At 39.0% G+C, this 24,798-nt stretch overlaps 1 protein-coding gene across 2 annotated transcripts; it reads left to right on the forward strand.

The window, feature by feature from the left end:
* The first annotated feature begins 253 nt into the window (after nucleotides 1-253).
* On the forward strand, nucleotides 254-23,251 carry LOC129266407 (serine-rich adhesin for platelets-like). Of its 2 annotated transcripts, none has more exons than XM_064103339.1 (5): nucleotides 254-473; nucleotides 8,130-8,217; nucleotides 9,237-9,360; nucleotides 11,333-11,429; nucleotides 12,941-23,251. In XM_064103339.1, exons 1-5 carry the CDS (start codon nucleotides 440-442, stop codon nucleotides 19,714-19,716), a joined length of 7,119 nt encoding a protein of 2,372 aa, XP_063959409.1. In that variant the 5' UTR covers nucleotides 254-439; the 3' UTR covers nucleotides 19,717-23,251. The 2 variants fall into 2 exon arrangements, with proteins under 2 accessions (XP_063959409.1, XP_063959410.1); XM_064103340.1 differs by having other exon boundaries at nucleotides 262-473; nucleotides 11,333-11,658; nucleotides 11,847-23,251.
* The last annotated feature ends 1,547 nt before the right edge of the window (nucleotides 23,252-24,798 follow it).

A 24,798-nucleotide genomic window follows, 5' to 3' on the forward strand; every position in this document is an offset into this window, starting at 1 on the left:
CCCCCCCAACCTTCCATAATGTCAAGTTATTGTTTCACCCCGGGGTTTCACCCCTTAAAATCATGTCCCCCCTTCAAATGTTATGTGTTTTTGTGATTGCGGCCTCAGTCAAGTACCACTACACTCTACAAAAAAAGTACATACTCAACAAAACAAAAGAAAAGAAGCAGAAAAAAAACAATCTCAATATTTTTTATATTGATCAATAAAAAATTAATTGTAAAGGTGGTAGCGCCATCTTTCGGGGATAAAAGAACATGCATTTCGAGCAATTTTCAAGATGGCGAGAAAGCGTACGCCACAAGAAACATGTAAATTTTCACTGCCGTGTAACATCATTATTGCTTGGATAGCATGACCGTTTCCCACGAATTCATATTTCATAGACTGTGCAACGCCTCAACATTTTTCTTCGTTAAGGTTTTCTAAAGAATAAAAGATGGCAGAGAATCTTGTAAACGGAGATGCCGACAGTAAGTTTGATCAGTTGCAAAATTTTTTTGTGTGCGTGAATGAATGGGACTTGCACTCACTTTGTGTGTGACCGCGCCATTGCGGCAATGCAATCAGTTTCGATGTCAATTGTGAGTTCAGTGTCACTTTCGCATTCATTCATTGTAGACTAACTTTGGATTTACTATGGTGATTAGCAGAACCTCTTTCATACCGTTACCTGGATGTTCAGCTCTTTTGGACGGACATGTCAGAAGAGTCAGATGGTTGACGTAATTCGTAAATGCCTGGCCCATGCCATGCCATGGGATTGACAAAAATGATTAATGAAAATTGACGGTTCAGTCAGTCAGCTCAGTTGACATCTGAGTATGACTGACCGACAAGAGTGACATGACCGAGTCTTGAAGTTGAGTGCAGCGTGCATCCAAATCATCATGACATCATGCTCGCCGCTGCAGCCCAACTTTTTTTCAACAAACTCCTTGCCCTTTCTTCAAAACTTCTAAAAATCTGTGATTTGAAGCCGAATCGCAGTACCCCACACGTATTAAATTCTCTGCTGAATCGAAAACGGCGAAGGCAAATTGCGTATGAGTGGAGGTCTGCCATTTTCGATTCCGCAGAGAATTTAATATGAGTGACATCACACATCTTTGTCACATTGCCAATATAGGAGGATCTCCATAGCAAAATTAGGGATCTCAATATTCAAAATCAAATGCTCATAACTTTCTCATCTGATTTTTCTCTAACTTTCGTTGATATGTTTCTTTGAGTTTTCTGTTTTCACACAAGCTATCTTGTTCCAAAGGTTTCATCACCCTTTAATGAACTCCACCACAAAATGCACTCCTTCATGCAGGGTGTTGAATGTAAAAAGAAAGTTGTGTCAATCTAGAATAAAAAAGTTGAGAAAAGAAATATTGTGATAATTTTTTCTATCCTTTTTTCATCATATTTTGTACTTTGTTTAATTTTTCATGTCCAGAACATTGTCAAACTAATGGGGCGATGCAAGAAACTTATGCTCACTTGCAAGACAATTTCTGGTCCCAAAATCAATTACATATCTTGTAATTGGTTATAAATTTGTGATACACTGTACATGTAAATTAGATTTGCTAATCTGCTTCTTGAACCAAGGTCAAGGAGTGTTATATGATTTGCCATTTAAAATTAATATATCAATGATAAAACTGCAACAGAAAAAATCTTGGAGCAGGATTTGAATCTCTCTCATCTACTGATTGATCTCATTATTATTAATTACTGTAATTAATGTTATGGTATTTATTTATTCATTTATTAATTTGTTTATTTATTTTTTAAATATTTTATTTATTCATTCATTTATTTATTTTTTTATTTATTTTTATTTTTTTTATTTGTTTATTTATTTATCTGGCCATGCGTTTTGAGTTGGGCCCATTTTTGTTGTACAACTCAAATTTTCCTCCAAAATCGTACCATTTCATACAATTGCATTTTTTTCCTTATGTTTGACATCCTAAACCCATAAAAGTATATATATTCTGAAAGGAAATTGAGGAATTCAAAAATGCAATCACAAAAGGCATAGGATAATGTCACAAAAAGTTAAAGGTCAAAATATGTGGAAAACTGTGAAAAAAATATACTTCCCAATAAATCTTAGAATCAGAAAAACTTGACACCCTATAGAAAAATAACATGCATATTTCAAATCTTAAGAGTGAGGCCTTTCCAATGATATATAACTTGTTAGGGATAACTTTGACCAAAATAATTTTGCGCGATCTTTTAAGACAAAATTTCACATCACAATTTTTTGGTAAATATGTAACAATACTTGAATTACCCTCAAAATATTATGTAGTCTTGCCTTTAGTTGCATAAATACACTTGCAAACACTAACCAGTATATTATACAAATAATGCATGCAGCCGAGTGCGTTAGTGGAAATGCAGAGCACGCGAGGTTTCTTTAGATAGGAGTCGCACTGTGCACGAGCCGCTTGCGGCGAGTGCCCAGTGTGCTCCATCTGAAGAAACCGAGCTTTCTCTGCATTTACTTTTACGCACGACAGAGCAAGTGCATTATTTGTTTTATAAAATAGCAACACAGAAACAATTTTTTTAAAAGTTACAGTACAGTTTTGTTGGACTTCTACCGCACTGGTTTGCTCGAGCGTGCAATGTCAATTTCGTTGCACACCTTTTGCACTACCGTGCAGTGCACAAAAAAAGTTGGATGTCATGTGACGCGTATTGACCAATCGCGATGCTTGAAATAATACAGCTATTTTATAATATAATATATTTTCTGTGGTTATTATGAATAAAAAATTATTTCATTTGACTCAAATCGTGGGATTTGTCTCTTGGCTCAAAGACCGGTGGACCGAAGGTTGACAGCTGAGAGTCAGATTTAACATTAATATAGGAAAAATATGAATGCACAATGAAACTTCTCGTAACTGCTTTAGCTTAAACTTAGTGTGAACAAAAACAACTAACATGTTATAAATAAATCCATTTATCTTACACCTGGCAAAAATACTTTGATTCTGTTATTTTATAGTGTTATATTTTAAATATTACATATGTTTATCCTCTTGCTCGACATTCTGCAGGACATGGTTAATGCCAATACAAAACACATTCTATGAGTACAATTACCTCTGTTTAGTGTAATCTTTTTACCAGTGTTGTTCTCAAGTAGTTTTTTGATAATTTGGAAAAATATTCTCTGAAAACTTTTGTGCCAGCCGAAGATGTGTCATCTACTGATCCATACATGTAGATGCAATGTGATGTAACATTAAGAAAAAAGAGTAAATAGCATCAGATGAGGGCTTTATTGCTACAAACAAGTTTTTAGCAATCAATATTGCATAAAAGGTGTACTGGCTATAGATCTGTTATGTTAATCTGAATATAATATGTTAATCAGAATAATCTGAAGATTCGGACACATCAAAGTCATCACTGTCAAAATTGAAACCATGAGGTCATAATTAACAATAGATTGATTTCTCTCTGAAGTCTTTATTTAGTTTGTGCTTTTCCTTTTGAAATTTTTACAGCTTCTAAATTTTATTGAAGGTGTAAACCCACAACTATATTTTATCTCTCCTCATTTTCTTTACATCAGCCACAATTTCAATTGTGTTAATCTCATGATTGACATCAATTAATTATACTAATTAGCTTAATTAGGTATCTTTTAAAATTAAAAGTTCAAATTTGACCCACTTATGACTAAAGAATAAGCCAGTGAGCCCCCAAACTATTACATGTTTAGGTACTGTGATGTTACATATTTAGTTTCTTAATGAAATAAAAAATTTATGCTCCCCTCATCATGCTCTCCTCGTCTACCACCATGCCAAAATGGCCAATTGATGTTACATAATTGCTAATTACTGGTAAATGAAGTAATCTCAAGTAATTGGTATAAAGATTCCCTTTAATGTGATACCAAATATACCCATGTAGCACATGTATTTCAAGTTTTATACCATTAATCATTTCTGTGCTTGTCGCGCAAATGTAACGATACCACCTATTTGCGGGCCCAACATAAAACGCATGGCCATTTATTTATTTATGTATTTATGCATGCATTCATTCATTTTCATTCATTCATTCATTTATTTTAGTATTAACCTTTTTTTTTGGGGGGGGGGAGCACTCCCGGGGGGGGGGGGGGGGCCAGTGAAATATATTTTGACAAAATGTGCGAAACTATGAGAAATTTCTGAATTTTTTAAAGTTATAAAAATGTGTAATCGCCGCCTATACCCATGGAGACTTCAAATTGGTGGCATTTGTGATGTCATGGTGATGTAAGGCAAGGACTTCTCTCCCATTCACTCCAATACATAAAGTTGTCAATTTTTTTTCCAAAAAGTTTTGTTTCACACTATATTTTTCTTTCATGAAGTTATACATGTAATTTGTAAAGCATAAATGCTGCATTTGTTATATTTGGATTACTGTCCCAGGGGAATAGAGAGAAACAACAAATCCTTTACAATTAAGTACATGGCCTATGAGAAAATTGTCCTTCCCACTTGTCAAAAAAACTTTCCCAGTTGCCAATTTGAAATTTACATGATTTTAGGGATCTCAATGTTAAAACAATCATAACTTTTTAATTGCTTGTCTGATTTCTGTCATACTTTCACCATTCTGTTTAACTTATTTTTCTCCTTTCCAACACAACATTTGATGGCCATGTTTGGATAATCCCTTAATGTTCACTAGGTACTCAATTTTGCTTAGAAAGTTTCTAAGCAAAATTCTAATAGAAACCTTTTAAAAGCTGCTCAGTCCTGACAATCTGAATGAATACCACCTTTAAAAAGTTTGATACCAAACATTCGTATGCAAAGTACGCAAAGAAGCAAGGAGGCAGTGGTCGCAAGCTCTGGTCTTAGGCTGTAATTCGCATGATCAACATGTCGCTTGTTTGTTATTCGGAGTCCTCCAACAGCAACCGTAGTACTCTGTGTAGGGACAGTGATTTTCCGTTTAAAAAAATTGCCTTTTCCGTTTCAGAAATTTCCCCATAGACTTTGTGTACAAGCAAAAAAGACAATTCCGTTTTAATACCCATTGAATAACAATATCACAACACTCGCGCTGGTCAAAATTTGTATCTGCCACTGTACCAACAACGCAACAGAATCCGTTCGAATCGGATCTATGCGCTTACACAAAATATTTTGACAAGCGTTGTGGAGCGTTGTGGCCCAGTGGATTAGTCTTCGGACTTTGAAACAGAGGGTCGTGGGTTCGAATCCCAGCCATGGCCTAATTTTCTTCGGCAAGAAATTTATCCACATTGTGCTGCACTCGACCCAGGTGAGGTGAATGGGTACCCGGTAGGATTTATTCCTTGAATGCTTTAGCGCCTATATGGCCGCTCAGCTACAGCCGGGGTAATAATAATAGGCCTATACCAAGTATATTTTAGCGCCTTGAGCACATAATCAATGTGGATTTGGCGCTTTATAAACACTCTATATTATTATTATTATTATTACAAACACATTTAACATGAATACATCCTCAGTTCCTCACCTTTCACAATATTAGCATTATTTTATGGTTTTTTGGACATCGTTTTCAGCAGTCAACAATTTTCGCCTATCCGCCATTTTGGATTTCAAGACCTCGATATCGTGCTGTTATATCTTCGAACGTAGAGGGCAGCAACACACGACCGTGTCGTTCAAAAGATGTGCATGTGAATGTTGTTTTCGATAAGCCCAACCCGGCGCGCCGGCCGGGTACGGGCGAGGGGTACGATCTAGTGTGATGAAGTCGAGTGCAGTCACGATGTGTGAATTGTCATGATTGTAGCGAAGTGAGATTGTGTTTTCTGGCGTTTTGTGGCCATTTAATATTCATATTTTGTTGAGAGTTTGGAGTAATTTCTGTTGCTGTTATGTGTATTTTGAGGAAAAATATGATTTCCATGATTTTCCATGAAATGCCGCTTTCCGTTTCAAAAGTCCCTATCCGTGAATTCTGTCCGTTTTCCGCGATCGCGGAAAATCACTGTCCCTATCTGTGACATGAGATTGACTACTACAGACAAAGACATATAAGAGGGTTCACTAGAAAAATGGAGCACGCACTTGCAGGGCTTGAACCCAAAGCCATGGCCTCTGATGCCCTCAGAATGACCTTGATGCTCTTCAAAATATTTGTAGACTTACGGCCCAAATAAGGCCGTGTTTATGCTTCCACTTTTCAGGCCAGAATCAGCGTTTCCAAACGTGATTAGTCCAAAACACGCTTACTTTCATTTAAACGCTGTTTCAAAACGCCAATCGTAAACTTACAAAAAGGTGCGTTTGTAAACGTCGTTTGAACAGAATCAGGCTTTCTGGGGAAGTATAAACAGAACCACGATCGTAAACGTGTTTAAATGACGTCATTTGGTACATGCTTCCGGTGAGATGAAAATCCGCGGGCAAGTACCTCCACGGAATTACCTCTCATCTCCCTTGTTTTGCATGTGTACATTACTAGTATTACTCTTCCAATTTGTCATCACGATGAACGTTGAGGGATTTACACCAAAAAACCCGGAACATGAGTTATAATGAGGAGACATCGCCAGATGCCCCAGTAGCATAAACAAATTGGTATTTTATTATTTTGTATACTTAATATTCTTTATTTTTTCTTACTATTATCCTCACCATGGTGGAAATTATATGGCTATATCAAGAAGCTCCATGCAATGACTAAAATATCGGAAATTGTTCGATGTTTATATAACAGTCGACGTACCTTCCCCATAACAACACTCGGAAAAAAAACTTTCGAAAAAGGGCGCGCCCAATTTGACCTCGCTTTCCTGCTCAACGAAAATTACGATGCGAAGCCAGCTGGAGATCGTGATTTCGCCTCTGAAAAGTTAAGCATAAACAGCACTCCCAGAACCACGTTTACGATCGGCGTTTTGAATCGACGTTTGAAAACGCTGATTCTGTCCTCGCAATGGAAGCATAAACACACCCTACATGTAAGTGCCCCTTTGCCTGTGGCCTTAATGTTGTATGGTGATCTATCAAATTCATGTGCTTCATTGATCAAGTACATTTTACTATTGATGCTCTTTTTGGCCTTCTATGCCCCCTAAAGTGACCACTGCCTTCCCATCCCATTTATTAAAAAAATGCCCTTTGAAAAAAATCTTTGCCTATTTGAATTTTTCATTCGAGCCCTGCTCTTATATCGTGGTACATGTAAAAAGCACATACACATCAATATGGTTGTGTCGATGCAAGAATGCCCTTACCACTTGGGGAAAACTTGCTGGAGGGCTCGGAGCAATATCACCCCCAAAATGCTCATATGAGGCCTGGAAACTCCAAGGAGCACTGGAAAATCCCCAATCATTGCAATGTTAAAACTTATCCAATGTTATTATTATTATTTGTTTGGCGTCACCTGTGCCTGGGAGGCGAAAAGCGAACTGAATCACTATGACCCGTAGGTCTCTCCTCCCTATAGATATGATTGGGGGGAGTGCAGGTGGACCACTACACCGGGGTTTCCCCCTACTCTAAAACGAAGCAGTAAAGTTAAGCAGTAACTTTTGAAAAGTAGCCCCCAAAAATGAATAATTAATTTTGTGCCTGCTGACTGTACCACCACACCTTCACACATTGCATGCGCGCGAAAACACCCAGCATGCATAAGTGCATTGCAAAAGGGCATTCTTGCACTGACATGACAATGTGCGGTTCCCTAGACCCTTCTTTTCACACTGCTCGATAGATCATGGTTCCCAAGCAAGACCCCCTGTTTACACCTTGCACTCGAGGTCCTCCCCCCCTTCATGCCAAAATATACATGTAATTCCAGGGTCCCGTCTTACGAAGAGTTGCGATTGATCTGATCAACCACGATTATGAAAAGCCAGCAACATCAACATCTAAAATATACCTGTATGTTTGTTCTAAATATTTTCTTGAAAATTGTCTATGTTCTCTTTGTCTTCAAAGGACATTGTGCAAATTACCTAAAGAAAAAAATTGATGGATTTTCATATACTTGAGGTTGATGATTGATCTGATTAATTGTAATTCTTTGTGAGATGGGTCCCAGTTTGAAAGCTTAGGATAGGCCTTATTAACCTTACAATGTATTGCTCAATTTGTTCATTTCAGATACGGTTCAAGCTGCATTATTGACCATCAATGCTGCTGGTGCACTAGAAACCACATTTGATACGTGTACTTCAACTGATATTGAAGGGTGAGTAAGAGATATTTCTCATCGATTTTTTTTAATCAAGTTCAATCAAAGGAATTGTATGATTTTATGTGTTGGGCCAAAGACAGAGCTGTACAGAGGCCACTCAGAGATCACAAGCCCCTGCACTACTGATCATGCACTGATCGTATGATGCTTACATTGTTTGATACCCCTGAGCTGATTAAACAAGGACCAAGTGCTGATCATATAATGCCCCTACAATGTGTTAAGGGCTGTGATCTGTATGATTTTGAAACATTTGTGTAATGCCATGCTAAACATGTGAATAGATTCGTAGACCCTACAATGATCGTTGAATCATCATCTCTCTATGATTGTAGACCAAATGTAAAGGGGCTTTCAGGTCTTTTCTGATATCACATCAAGTTGGTTTGGATTCTTAGAGATAATAACAGGCACAACACAAGAGTGGTCCTCAAAATTGGGAGCATTTCAACAATGTTTGTCACCTGACATGTCAGATCTGACAACTTTCCTAGATCTTGATTGGCTGAGAAGCACAAGTATTGTAACTAGGATAAAACTGGGGGTGTTTCATGAAAGTACTTGTTAGACGTTTATCCGATAAGTCCTATTTTATCCGACAGTTACCATAGTAACAATGCCTCTCAGCCAATCAAGGAAAGATGTCAGATCTGACAACTTCTTGGACAAAAATGTTGCTGAAGCGCTCCCCTGGGGAGTGTTCATGAAAGGACTAGTCGGACGTTTAATACGACAGTTACCATAGTAACAGTGCCTCTCAGCCAATCAAAATCAAGGAAAGTTGTCAGATCTGACAACTTGTCGGACAAAAAGGTTGAAACTCTCCCTAAGACTTGTTTATTTGTCATGTTAACATCTAACAAGCTATTTATGAAACACCCCCCTCCCTGATGTAAATTACTCGATAGTTTGTTTGTTCATGTATGAAATACAAAGATGTTTTTTTTAAATTAACGTTTTAGATTTCTTTTTCTCATACGATTTATCTGTTTTATTTTATTTTTTTTAAACAGGGAGGATGTGGAGAGGGTGAAGCGTAAATCGCACCATGCGGAGATTGAGAAAAGACGAAAGTCAAAACTCAATGAGGGCATCAACAAACTCATTGACATTCTCCCAAAACAAGATGCCAGAAGAGTAAGTTACTGTAAACTTGATTTGATTCTGATAATCCGCACACCAGACATGCGTCATCATTTAAATATATAGAAATATATCAGGCATCGTGAAAGTATAGTTGGAATTATTTTTCAGAGGTTGGTCTGGCAATTACTCTTTTTCCCGAGGGGCGAAGCCCCGAGGGAAATATAGTAGTCTTGCCAGTCCAACCGAGGATTAATAATTCCCACTATTCTTTCAAAGGAAACGGTTGATATATTTGATTTTATCCTACTTTTAATAAATTGAAACAAAAATCTTTGCGCTGAGCTTTCAGAGTCCGCTTACTTGCACTGAATGAGCAACTTTTCCTGAAGTGCCATGCTCAGTGGAATGCGGATTTGTGCCTGCGCTGATGCATCACGGGACTTGCTCAGGAGCGAAAGCTCGCTGACCGACGCGCCCGAGAGATAGGCTTGATATCCAGTTTTTCTTAAATATTGACGTCAGAATATTGGTATAGCAAAAAATATATCTAGGTCTGACATCACACAACATCATAGTTAGAATATATTTGGTCACATGATGCTATTTGAACCAATCACCATTCAGGATTTAATCTACGATGTATGTGGGATATTGTTCTACAATGTACATGCGATTTGTACGGTTTATACTGATCTTCATGTGTACATGTAGTTGGTCTTCATGCACTCAAATAAGTCTTTATCACATGGGCTAAAAGAGCGATTTGATCTACAGTGTACTATCAATTTTGTCTACTTGCTGATTAGAACACAACACTTGTTCTGTAGCCTACATTTAATTCTCATTGAGTCTATTTCCCAGTTCAACTAATTTCTACTTCATCTACTCAATACTTTTTTCATTTTGTCAAATGAGAATTGGGTTTAACAGTTCATCTATATAGACTATAAAGTTTAGACCAAGTGGATATCAGACAGAACGGCCTGAATTTACAAAGGTTGAATCCATGGTTTAAATGCAGAATTCCTGTATAAATTACGCTTAATTTAGCGCGTGTAGGGCGCATGTATAAAAAATGTCCAATGCTGATGCGCGCTTTTGTCACAGTGTGCCAAATTGATGCCTGTTGCCGTGGTTATCCACACTATTTTATTAATGAGTCCATTGTTTTGAATTAATGAGTCCATTGTTTTGAATTAATGAGTCCACTCTTCAAACAGTGGACTCATGAATAAAACAGTGTATCTAACCATGGTAACATGCCTAAATTTGGCGCACTGTGACAAAAGCGCGCATCAGCATTGGAAATTTTTATACACGCGCCCGATACCCGCTAAATTAAGCGTGATTTATACAGGAAATCTGCATAAACCATGGATTTAATGGTGGGTTTTCAAAACCACCTTTGTGAATTCGGGCTATAGGATATAGCATATATGTACATGTATAAACTGGAAATTAGTCAAAATGAGGTGAAAGAAAGATGCTCTATTCAACGAGGCGTTAGCTGAGTTGAATAGAGCATCTTTTTCTTTCACCGAATGCGAAATCTTGCACCATTGCACGAATAAGAATATTCGCTATTTGCGTTGTGCAACGCCTCAGAGTTTAGCGAAAATATGAAGAAAAAATAATTTTTCCCTGAAGTAATCATGAAAAGGGAGCAAAACTATTGAATGCAAAAAGCGAAATTCCACAAGCGCAAATGACCTCTGGCAGTATTGCGCATTCAATCAGCAGGCTATACGCGTATTTCACCCTCATTTTTTACTGAGCGCAATGAATTGAATCGTATTATGACGTCACCTCCTAAAGCCGTGCAACGGTACATTTTGGATGGTACGTCTTGTGTGCAACGGTACGAATGTTTGACGTTCAGCCTCCCATTTGCTCGCGTACAACAAGCTAGTGTTGTACAATGTAAAATAACTCTTGATTTGAATTATTAGAGGTTACAAAGGAATGCAAAGCAAATGTAATTAATTTCCATTTCTTTTTTTTTGGTACATTTTCCTGATTCCAGAGCAAAGTACAGATCCTTGAAGATACTTACAATCTGGTGGTTGAGCTTCAGAAGAAATGCCAGCAGCTTATGATCCAAAACGCACCAGAATCAGAAGGTAAGCTTTAATATTGATTGACACTTGAAAGCCTAGTCAAAACAAAAAGTTCTTTTGAACAAAAAGCAATAAGAATAACACTGACAATTTAATCAAAATGGGATATGAGCAACTAAGTTTTGACAACTTAGTTTTTCTTTCTTTTCAGGGATGCCTTTTTGCAGACTAAATTCTGAGTTCAGACTTTCTCAATATATTTTCCACCATAGAAAACAACGTTTTCATGTAGGCAAGGGGTCAGTTATGAAAAAAAGCAATAAGAATAACACTGACAATTTAATCAAAATGGGATATGAGCAACTAAGTTTTGACAATTTAGTTTTTCTTTCTTTTCAGGGATGCCTTTTTGCAGACTAAATTCTGAGTTCAGACTTTCTCAATATATTTTCCACCATAGAAAACAACATTTTCATGTAGGCAAGGGGTCAGATATGAAAAAAGCAACAAGAATAACACTGACAATTTAATCAAAATGGGATATGAGCAATTAAGTTTTGACAATTTAGTTTTTCTTTCTTTTCAGCGGTGCCTTTTTGCAGACTAAATTCTGAATTCAGGCTTTCTCAATATATTTTCCACCATAGAAAACAATGTTTTTATGTAGGCAAGGGGTCATTCTAGATGATTTTCAGACCTTTTTTTTTAATCAATTCTAATTGGCATCCCTGTATTTTACAAGACAGTTTTACAGTGCAGGTGATAAGAAAATGAGAATTTTACTCATAAGCTGTATGATAGTCTGGCTTACCCAATTTGTGAGCGTCTGAGAATTGTCCTTTATTGCCCTGCTCATCGGCCCGATTTCTTTGATGATGACACCTCTGTACAGTATGTCAACAGACTTCTCATTGTACATGTATGCATTTGCGTAGAAAAGCTTCATTACTTTCTTATTTTTCAGAAAATAAGTCAAATCTTCAAAAAGGACTGGAAAATAACATTGAAATCATTTCCTGCGCCAATTGATAAAACCTTCTGCTCTAGAAAATATTTCTGACAGATTTGCCATTTGTCTTGTGTGCCGGTTTTCCTTTGTATCTTTCATTCAAATGTATTACAAAGTTTGTCTGATATTGCACTTTTGTCTGACATGTCAGTCACGACCAATGTAATGCAAATAAGAACCAAACAAATTACAAATAGTATGGTCTAGAGCTGTAGGTTTCTATACATTGAAGCACTAAATTTTGATACTGTTTTCCCCAATATTCAAATTTCTAATATAGAAAACTAAAAACTCAAATTTTCTACATTTACTAAAACATTCGATTATATAATTGTATACAATCACACAAGATGATGTCATAGAATCCTGGCCGTTGTATGAAAGTACATGAACTTTCATGTAGCCAATATTGCTTGTCAATTCAATTTGCTTCTAATAAGATCTTTGAGCATTAAATTTCAAGTGGATAAGATTCCATTGAAGAAGCTTGAATTTATGATTTCATTAGGATACAATTTACATTCAAGAAATACAAATATATGAATTTTTTTTTTCTCCTCTGCAGTTGATGAAATCAAACGTCTTATGGAAGAGAATGCCAAGCTGAAGAAGGAAAAGGAAGACTGGTCGGAATTTCTGAAAACCATGAACATCAACACTGACATTAAAACTCACATGAAAGCTGTTATGCAGGGTAAAGGAAAGAGAAATTACAAATCGGAACCCCCTCAAGAACAGCTGTTGGGGAGCAGTCAGAACTTAGGAGCCGGTCAGAACATTATCATCCAATCTCCTACAACTGCAGTCATGGGTTCTCCTAACCTTGTTACAATGCCTACGAATCAGATGACGATACCCATCGCGAGTGGGAACAGGATGGATGGCAATGTCATGCAGGGCGGAGGTAATCAAGGTGGAATGCTGCTTGTGACTACAAGCAGGTCAGGAACCGATTCCAAGCCATCGTTGACCTTAGCAAACAATCAAATCAATGTGGTTGGCAATGAAAGACCAGAAGCGGAGGGACAGTCGCCGCTTCCAAAGCCGGTGGTCCAAACTGTAGAAGACAATGTTGTGTCTGCCACGAGCCAAGGCGGGCAAGGCATCTCGGCAATTACCTGCACGCATGAAGCTTCAAATCAGAGCTCTGTGGGACAGGTTAATACAACAACTGCAGAATCAAAGAATACCACGGCTGTAACACAGGTCATAAGCACCCCGATCACCACACCAGCATCACAGAACCAAGTCCTCCTGCAGTCTGGGACAGGGGGTGGTGTGAGGATAGTTCAGCAACCACCAGTCCAGTCGCAAGGTCAGACTGTGCTGATCCAGTTACCTGGTCAACCTGGGCAGTATATCCCTGTTCGAATCGCACCACAGATGAATCAGCCACAGCAGGTGATCCTTACCTCTCAGCAGGGCGTCAATGTCGTTGGGACTCGAGGTAGTGCAATCCAACCCAAGACTCCAGTGAAGAAGAAACAACCTGCACAGCCAAAATTAAAGAACCTTTGCCCTCTCCCACCAGACTCCCGTAAGCCAAACTCTCCCATAGCCTCCCAATCCAGCGTGCAACCAATAGCTCCTAACACTGTCACTGTGAGATTACCGATGAACCCTACTGCCAATCAACAAGGTACGGTTGTGATGACCAGTCAGGGTCAGGTGATCCTCCAACAGCCTTCAAATACGATCCTTTCAGGTGGTGTGAACATGCAAATGCCCATGCAGGTGGTCCCTAAACCTCCTGTAACTCAGAACATTGTGTACATCCAGCAGAATGGACAACTCATACCTGTCATCTTGCAGCAAAACCAGAGTAATGTCCAGCAGGGTGTTCAACAAGGTGTGCAACAGACGAACACCATTATTCAACAAGGTCAGCAGCAGCAACATCAACCACAGCAGCAGCTAAAAATGCAGGGGTCTGAAAGTATTGCCTCGCAACCTGTTCAGTCTGCTGCCACAATGGAAAGTGCTGGCAACCAAGTTTCTGCATCGGTATCTGGAGCTGCCGTTGCCTCCGGCGGCATTGCCATGACCCAACCTGCTCCTATTGCTTCTAGCCAGGCACATCTATTAGATGGTAGCACCATCCCAGCATCTTCCTCGTCCAAGGTGGTTTCAAATTCCTTTCAGGGTAATGACCTGATGACCTCTCTTGCCATTGAAACCACATCAACTCATATTGATCAAGGAAGAGGGCAAGGAAATAGTGGCTTTGCTGCAAATGACATCCTGGCCAAAGCAACCGAGAGCATTTTCTCCACTCATTCTGAGACATCTCCCATGCAACTTGGAGATCTGCATGATTCCCATGGTCATGCAGCCAATCAGTCAGTGATCAAAAACACAAATGGAATATTCGGTCATCAAACAACTCAACCAGGAATCGAGATCTATGATCTCCCAGATGAGATGGATACATCCTCCAGCAAGGGCAAACACAAGAAGAAAAAGAAGAAAAAGTCAAAGTCCAAAGAGAAAGAAAAGAAAAAGAAAGACAAAGACAAGGATAAAGACAAAGATAAGGAGAAGAGTAAGAAAATAAATTTTCCTTTGCCTACTGTTCCAAGTTCTGATAATAATGCAGATATTGGTGATGATCAAGAGATGGCTACTGAAGCATTATTGGAGAGTCTTATGCAAGAAACCCTGGGAACAGGAGGCATTGATGATAGTAGTAATACAGAGACTGTGATGAAACTTTCCTCAAATCCATCATTACATAGTAATATCCCAGTGTCATCGAATGGTAATGTCCAAATTTGCAATTATTCAGCAGCAGCCTTATTGAACTCAAATACACGGGAAACTTTAGCAGGGAATCAGAATAATACAACACAAGTGTCGTCTGCCACTGTTTCGTCATCAGAAACAAATGGGCAAGCAATCTTCAGTTCATTCAACGACATTCTCAGCAATTCAATGAGTGTTAGTGGCCTTCCAACATACATAGATGATGAGGAAGACATAGTTCCTGGAAACAACTCTCGTGAAGGCCCACCCTGTACATCAACAGCCAGTGAGGACGTCCCAACCTCATTATCTGTTGTCACATCAAGCGCCTGTACTCAGAACCAGCCAAGTAATTCATTGTCTCTGTCATTGCCTCAGAGCACAGATAGGATGATTCCAATCGAACAAAAGACGCCAGATTCATCCAAAGTAGCAACTACGCCTACTTCTGATGGCTTCCAAAGCTATATGTCACCTACCAGCTTCCCCTCGATCAGTAGCCTTTTAGAGCAAACTACCAGTGCAGAAAGAGAGGCTTCCATTTCATCACTTCCATCAAGCACACAAAAGGATGATTCTCCTACAAGTGGATTTACACCATCATCAAGTTTACCTTTCCAACATGGCTGGATCTCACATCACTCCAAAGCTTCAGAGTTAGCTCGGGGAATACAACCAGCGAAATCACATTCTCCAGTCAGCACACCCTCCCTGATGAGTTCAACAAGCACAGCGCTGGCTACATCCACAAGCATGGCTGTGAGTACTTGCCCATCTGTAAATATCTCACCTCCAAACACGTCATTGCAGAGTTCAAATATGGGTAACGGAAGCAAATCTTCACCTCCACTTAACCTCCTCTCACAGCCTTGGTTGAATCCCTCAACGGATAACCTGTCAGATGCTGCAAGCCAGCCAGACTTGGGAAGCACCAGCTTGCAACAACAGCAGCAATTAGTAGATATTCTCCAAGGATTCTCTGGCACCAAGGTGTCTTTAGCCTCTCAGGCCAACACAGAGGTCATGTCAAATACACAGGATATTCATAGTTCCCTACCCAAGTCCCAACCCTCACTGGAATCATTGTTTGGTTTGCCTCCCTTTGGTGAAACTCGACAGAGCACTCAGACGGTGTCAAATGGGGATCCTTTCCAAAGCATTTCAAGTATAATAGATTCAAATAAGACCAGATCCACTCCCGTCACCAGGGACAATTTCCTAGGACTTCCTCCGTATTCCATTCAAACTACTACTAGTTCTTCCGCCCCGGTTATGGAGCAGACTTCAGTTTTCCAAGAACCTCCTCTAGATCAAAGCAGGCATTCATCTTCTAGTAGTTCATCAAAGCCAAGTAATGCACCACCAAGTTATTCGCTGATAAATCGGGTGACAGCTGTAGTAGATAAATACAATGAACGGAAAGCCCCTACTGCTGCCAAGAATGTTCCGAAAGTGCCTGACATAAATCATGTAGAAAGCAATCCAGCAAATGAACAAGTGTTTGAAAATGTAACCCAGGAGAAAAATAGGACTGTTTCCGAGATTGGACCAGTTACCAGCAATAGTCAGAGTCGCTACGTTCACCCAAAAAGCAGAGCATTGGCATCTGTTGCCATGCAAGAATCCTCTCCTGCAGTTCAAACAAATAGCAGTATGTTTGGTGCAGAAAAATTTCCCTCTGTACCTCAAGTGAAGCAAAGGAACACTAATCAGAAAAATGTAAATCCGAAGAAGTCTCAGTTACCAGTGAAAAACTTTTCAACGGCAACTCTCCATAGAACACTTACTGCTGATATTTCAGAAGAAGGTGGCTCGGAAAAGGACCAGAATGAGGAATTGGTAGCCCCCTTGCAGCCAGAACCACCACAGGAAGCATCCCAACAATTGCCATTTATTACAGTACCGGAGCAGCCTCAACATCACTCACAACAGCCTGCTGTCCAGTGTGTACAACCTGAGGCATCAGCTCCACAGCCGTCCACCAAAACAAAGAGCAAAGGTTCAAAGAAACGACAGAAAGAAAAGCCACCAATCGAACCTCCAAAGCCAACGGATGAAGATAGTGTTGGGAGGAGAGAACTTGACAAGTCTCTAGTCAATAGGTTCCCTTGGCTTGCTGAAGCTAATGGAAAGTCGGGTGATAAACTGGCAGGGGGTACGAGCCAACAGACAAGCAATACTAATCCATCAGCATTTAGTGTCCAGAGCATCTCCCAAAGTTCTTCAAAGAGCTCTCTGCCGAAGTCTAGAGGGAATCCAATTCGTGCAGAAGTTGTCCAGAATCCACCTCCGTATCCTTCAAGATCTCCTGCAGTTTCAGCAGATTCTCACAATCAATCTCTTTGGAATCCCTCAAGTTTTGATTCTAATCCTCCAGTATCTTCCGCTTCATCTTCAATGATCTCCCCCAAGCAAACCTCACAGGACAGGACTCAAAGGCACCACCCCCTCAGCTCTGCTGATCAAAGCCATCAAAACAATCCAAATTCCATGAACACAACTCTACAAAATAGACAAAGTACTGGAAACAATAGACCTCCAATGTATCAAGCATCAAGTTCAAATGATGTCCAGGCAGCTGTCAATGCTGCAGTCAACAAAGCAACACAGCAGGCACTTCTAGCAAGAAGCATGGCAGGAAATCCTGCAGTTCCAGAGAAGAGCAGAAATGTTTCTTCGACGAAGAAAAGTTCACAGCGTCCAAAGGCCGGGGGTCCTAGTCAGATCTTGAGACAATCAGATATAGATGATGGTCTTGACTTCTTGAACTCTACATCGACCAGTTCTAACTTTCCAACCTCATTGTCCTCTGTCAATATGGATATTTTTGATAATTCCTTGGGGAGTTCCTCTATGATATCTAGGCCGTCTGAGCAACCTAGCCAACGATCTGGAGGTCGATCACGACCTGCAGACAAGCAATCCAGAGTTGATACCTCTAATCCCAACACTCTGTTACAAAGTGACTTTTCTAGTGTTCCCCAAGATACATTCTCATTCTCACAGTGGAATCTAGAACCTCAACAGACTGAAGATAGGGAAAATGCGAGAGGTAATTCTCAAAAGATGCAAGAACTTGCTTCTCCCCCTATGCAGCAAATGCATCAACGTGGAGGTAATAACTGTGTGAATGTAAACTTTGGAGATTCCTCAAATCTTGGGTCTGGTGATGATCTAGACTTCTCAAGTTTGCCTTCCTTTCCATCTAATCAGCAACAGCAGCAGCAGCACACTCCATCTGATAGACAGACTCCTCAAAACCAATCCTATTCAGTACCAAGTGGAAGGTCTAGTGTGGCATCTATGGAACCAAGTCCAATGCAGCCTAGTCCTATGAATTATAATGTACAGGAAGGTAGCCATATGTCACAGATAAATGAGATGCCACATTCAAACTCTAGCAGTAGAGGTCCTCCTAGTGTTGAAACTCCTTCTCAGCAGCAGAGGAGAATGACACAGTCTCCTATGGTTCAGAGTAGCCACCAAGGACAAGGGATCAAGAGAGCAGCTACAGATGGGCATCACTTGAATGTGGCCAAGAAAGCACATGGTGCGATGCATTCTGGTCGCAGAGCTACCCAACAATCTAATCCTGAGTCAAGGCATCATTCTTCCATGCACAATAACCCACAGTCCCAAGGCCACAGCAATTTAATGCAGTTTCATTCATCCACTTCCAATACGCCCAACCAGTCATCTGAAAGTGTCTTTGCAGGCGGGGAAGTCCAGCGAATCACGTACCCATCACAAGGCGGAGGCGGGAGAGTACAAGAAAGCAGTCGAACCAAGAAGCGAGCCCCAAACCCTTCAGACAGTATTTTTGCTCGGGATCCGCACGAGATTGATGGAACTCGCAGTACGTCCGTATCTCTGCTGCAAGATAACTGGTTTGGTAGTTCAGCTCGCATAAATACAACTAGTAGCAATGAGACTGCACCACCGACATTCCTGCCCAATTTCCCCAGCTCTCAGACTTCCCAGGGCCAATCGGAGAGTGTTACATCATCTTCGTCCACTAGTTCATCTCTCATTTCAAACATCTCACCTTCTCGACGGTTGAGACAGAACGAGATGCCCACCTACCTCCCGTCCCATCTCCCAGGACCCATTCTTCCAAGTCCTCCACAAACCAAAGGAAGTCATACGCGGGAGACGGACATCGCTTCCTTCAATCCCATGTTCACACCTTCCCGGACAGCTGGCATTCACAGCATGACTGCCAATTTCCCAGTGTTTCACGAGCACCAACCTCCAGGCGGCTTCAACATCGCGAAGTCCAACCAACTGCCAGGTAGTGTCGCCCAAACCCCTTTCAACTTCAATAACATTTTTAATGAATCCTCCCAAGTGGCCTCGAGCACTCATGTCACAGATGCTCAAACGTTAAACCACAGCATTGGCTTGACCCCAACCGTCCACCTCCATGGGAATGCGTCGCTGCCCTCGGAGGAAAGTGTGCTTCATGGGAACATGAGTCAGAGACATCCTGCTCAGCCGTTTGGTCTGTTGGCTCAGAATCGCCCACCGATGGGAGTCCCAACGCCGATGGGTAGGCCTCACCATCAGTTTCATAGCTCTTCTTTCATGCACCACTACTGAATAAAATTCCCAGGGCCCGGTAAATACAAAGGTTATTGAATAATCGCTAATTTGAAAGATCAATTCTGATTGGTTCTTAGTCAGTCTACTGAGCAAAATGTGCATGGGAGGATGATCTTGATAGGCTATTTCATTTAGCAATTAATCGCTAACCTTTTTTTTACGGGGCCATTATTATTGTATGACTGCTATCTTTATTCATCTGAAATATTAACTGCCAATCAGTTGAAACTGGTGCTTTGAAAGAAATAATCATATTGTAATATTCCCTTACATCCTGTTTTCACAAGATGAGGTAAATGAAGGGGCTTTCGATTTTTCACTCAGTCCCTTCTGATTTGTCCACAGGGTGCTAAGTATTTATGCATTTTCACTTTCAGGCTTTTTATCCAGGTTAGATACTGTAGCACCGAAAAATTGTTGAACAAAAAGTGATTTTTTTTTGGCGAGAGAAATTGATTCAATCGATTTCCATAAACAAAATTGTCATAAACTTTTTCCTAATTACAACATGAACCCATTTACCCAAAATGCACATGGCTAGTTGTTGACACATAAAACTGCCATGTATTTATTTCGCAGTGCGACAGTCTTTAATCTTCATTAAAGAACAGGATTTCTGCTAAATTGGGCAATAAATAGTTACCAGATTTCTTTTCAAGTAGATGATATCATTAGCTTCACATTTTGAACATGTTGTATGGATTCCCCAAGAGACTTCATGAGCTTCACATTTTGAACATCTTGTACGGATTCCCCAAGAGGCTTTAGCCAAAGTTGGACTAAATGGGATACATCTGAAAATCTCCTTTATTATTTGAATTATCCATGCATTAATTCTTTAAATTTTGAATAAAACAACTTATTGATCCTTTTTATTATACGCATGAAACTGTTTATTTTTCTTCATTGAAAACATTTGATATTGGACTTGCAGATGTACTGTATGTATCATTGATAACGGTCATTCGAAATTTTAGTCAATGGAAATTAATGTGTGTGATTAAATTTTTCTGTATGTGTATAGAAAATTTCAATTATGAATGGAGTTACGGAAACATAAACTTGCTAAATGAAAATGATTATTTCATTTTAATATGGTTTCGAACAAATCAAAATCAAGTTTTTTTGATACACAAAAAATTGTTGAAGATTATTTTTTCTCGGAGCATTAGTAACCATGATTATTGTGATAATATTTTCATTGTTGACGTTATGCCGTATTTTATGTAAATTTATTTATTTATTTTCACATGTTGATACACCTATAGCACCTGTTATGTGTAGAATTTTGTTATGTAGTTATACAATTTAAAGATAATTTATACAATACTAGAAAATTAAATTGATCTGCAAGTGACCTAACGGTGCGAGATTGTCAGAGAAACGTTAGCCTAACAACGCATTTACATCTTTGGGATTGTGAAGTCAAAACATTTGTTTGAATGTGTAAAGTAATGCATTGTTGTAACATTAGGTAGGCATCACTGCCACATTAGTGGTTGTAACTGGGCCTCTGTCAGCGCTAACAACGTTTCACTGCGGTCAGTTCAGAACCAAAAGACACATTGTCAAAGGCTTGTTTTGGACTGGGAATCCGCAAACATTCTCAAACTGCATCATATGGAATTCCAAAGCGATGACGTCAGTTGCCATGGTGTCATGGCGGCCTGGTTCTAAACAAATGATCGCTCTATATAGCGGGTGTTTCTCATAGGAATAAATGGCTGTTATTGGAATTTCATCGCTTGCAGACGAGCCAAATTCATTGCAGCAAAACGCAAATCGATCAACATCGTTTTGATCACTAAATGGCATTAAAAATTGATACCAACTTTATCGTCTTAATCCATTTTTGATTTTCACTTTCATCTTTGGGAAACCTATGAAATCTGCAGTTGCTTACAACCAGGGACAAAACACATCACCATTTTTGCAAATACAAATGTGTATAGACGATCGTCACCTGCGACTCTGTTTAGAACCAGCAGGTTCAATGTCATGACATTGTGACGTCATACTTCGGTACTCTATTAAAAACAAATTTGAGTAGCAGGAAAGCTGCTATGAAAAGAAGCATATACATGTAGTCTTATAACAGGATCTCCACTTATAGAGAAGGAACAGAGTTTTGACAGTGTGCCTGTAGACACATCTGTGTGTTGATATTCCAACCATTACTTTTGTAGAATAAGCCAGTATGTACATGTAGTTAGTAGCTTTTGAGCAATATTTATTGAATGACCTTCTCCATTTTACATTAGGATAAACACTAAAGACTTTTAAATTGAGGATGTGTACATGTAAGCTTTCAAACAGCATTTAGTGGTATTCCCGGTCTTGAAATCTTCAATCTACACAATTTTTAAAAGAGATACTAAAACACGTTTTAAGGGTGCAGCTATGTTTTTATTTTTTTATTGCTGAAAAAATTATGTTATGTATTTTATTGAGATTATGCAAATTGGTGCATGTATTTTTATTTTGGTATTTCCTTCAAATGAGGACTTTTTTTCATACAAATCTTTTGCAAAAGTTGGTGTGAACCTTATTTGACATTGCTGTTTATGAGATTATGTCAGACTCTAGTTAATTATTCTATTTATTTTTTTTTCCTATTTTTTATGCATTTTAATTTTCAACAGCCATTTTTCACATTTAATACGTACTAACACTTGGGTGGTAATTTTATTGTATTCGGTTCGAACTAATTTTGAGATCGTTACCACAACTGTTTAATATTTATCTTTAAGACCGTAGCTCATGTCGCGCCGCCCTGATGTACTTGTTTTTTTATTTTAATCTCAGAAACAGCACTTGAGCACAGATGTTATTGCAATAGATATGTTAACCTAAATGTACATGTAAATTGCAGAATGAAACAATTTGTATTGTTGCCTATTTAAAGGTTTTAAAGGTAATTAGCTGGGCAATTCCATAAAATGATCAACCTCTTTGTACGTCCGACCCCCATTTTTCTCAAGTTTTACTTCACTTAATAAACTGACCAAGTCATGGCCCTGTGAGTACATTACAGACTGTCAAAAGAACAAGAAATCAGAGACAGAAAATTTAATGAAGGTCCATAGGGGGTTGGATGTTCATATTTTATGGAATTGCCCAGCTGCTTACTTAAGTGATCACGGGAGGGGGGGGGGGGGGCTTTGCAGAAAGATGTTTGTTTAAACCCAACTGAAAATAATCAAACGCAAGTTCTACATAACTTAAATGCTTGTTTTTGATTTGTTGAAAATCAAATTTTGTTTAATTGAGTTACGTTTGATTACCGATCACTCTACAACAGGCCCCTCATGTAGTCCGGGCCGGTCATACACATGTACATTCTAGCAACATTAGTCAGTGAGAATTTTTGTAATTGTAATTGATTGTAATTGAAATGGTTTATTAAGAAAACTTCATCGCAGCCGAAGGCTGAATTGCGAAATTCTGTACAAGGTAAAATACAAAATATATACAATAACAGTGACTATAACAAAATGACATGTAAAAGTAATAAAATAAATGTTATATGTTGAAATTTAAGAAAGGAGAAGAGTAGAATAATTTTATACATGGGATAAAAGTAATCTTGGATAGTTGTAACAACAGTATGATTCTGTGGGGATAAAGTCAGTAATTCATAAGCTTGCATGAATGAAATAAGTAACAGAAATTATAAACAAATGGCATTTCTTTAAAGAATTGAAGATGAAATATAACTAGTGCCGGAATAAGGGGGAAAATGACGATAAGGTTGGTAAAACTGCTTAAAGGGATTTTGTCAATGAGATAGGTGCATTTCACCTGGCTTACAAGGAAATAAGAGATATCATAAATATAATGATTGATTAAACAATTTCTGGTTGTACATGTATAAACATGGAATTAGCATATTAAACGATTATACCAAGATGGGGAAAAAACAACTATGCCCATTGAAAACAAGCAATGCTAGATGTGGTAAAAGTAATATTGAGCACAAATATGCAAGCTTTATTATTGTTATCATTTTGCTACAAAGAATCGTAACCAGAATTTAAAGTAAACGAAAACATAATAATAATAATAATAATATTATCATATTAGACGATAGCATATTAATATCGTTTTGTTTAAAATCTATTTGCATAATTTGGATATTGTTAACACATTGATTGCTTGTTGAGATGTCGTATCATGTATTAACTGAAAAGGCATGTTTTAATTAATCATAGTTTTTTAAATTAATTACATATTCGATTGATTGTTGAGTAGTCGGACCATGTATGGGACAGCGCTTTTGCGACGGCGTTCTGTTCTACAGCGTATTTCAGTGTACATATTGCTGTGACGTAGTGAACGTTTGTGGACCGCCTCACGAGTTGGAGGTAGCCAGTCGTGAAAGGGGGAGGAATGAAGACTCACGCCCTTTGCTAGTCTCATACATAGTCCTTCTCTCCGCTTATCAAGAGTAGATAGGTTGAGCACTTCTAGTGCATGGTCATAATCTTGGTATGCAGGCCCAAGCATGAGGCGGAATGCGCGTTTTTGTATCCTCTCAATTTGTTTTCTCTGTGATGCGTCAAGTCCAGAGTGCCAAACTGGTGCACAGTACTCTAATGCTGGACGAACATAGGAGGAATAAATTACCTTCAAATCATCAAGGGGTAGTTTGAATCCCTTGAGGATGCGCAACATATGAAGCCTCATGCTTGCGCGCTTGGTGATCTCATTGACATGATATGTCCATTTCAAATCTTTCTGAATGCAAACTCCAAGTAGTTTCATGAACTGGACTTCAGATAGTTCCTGCCCTTCGAGTTCAACAGTGGGATTTGGTGGACTTGTTCTCATGAAGCTTATGTGCATGACAGCACATTTACTCGGGTTGAGTTTCATGTTGTTATCTTTAGACCACTGCTGAAGCTCATCCGCACTCTTCTGGATGGTGGCAGGGTCGCTCGTTTTCCTGTTATCTAGTATCGAGAGATCATCTACGTATTTCCAATGTAGATTAGGACTCTGTTGGCATGCATCATTGATCAAGCAGAGGAAAATAAGCGGGCCTAAACGAGTTCCTTGCGGGGCACCAGCTTGTATGTT

This window comes from Lytechinus pictus, chromosome 8, assembly GCF_037042905.1.
Source record: "Lytechinus pictus isolate F3 Inbred chromosome 8, Lp3.0, whole genome shotgun sequence".
Lineage (NCBI taxonomy): Eukaryota > Metazoa > Echinodermata > Echinoidea > Temnopleuroida > Toxopneustidae > Lytechinus > Lytechinus pictus.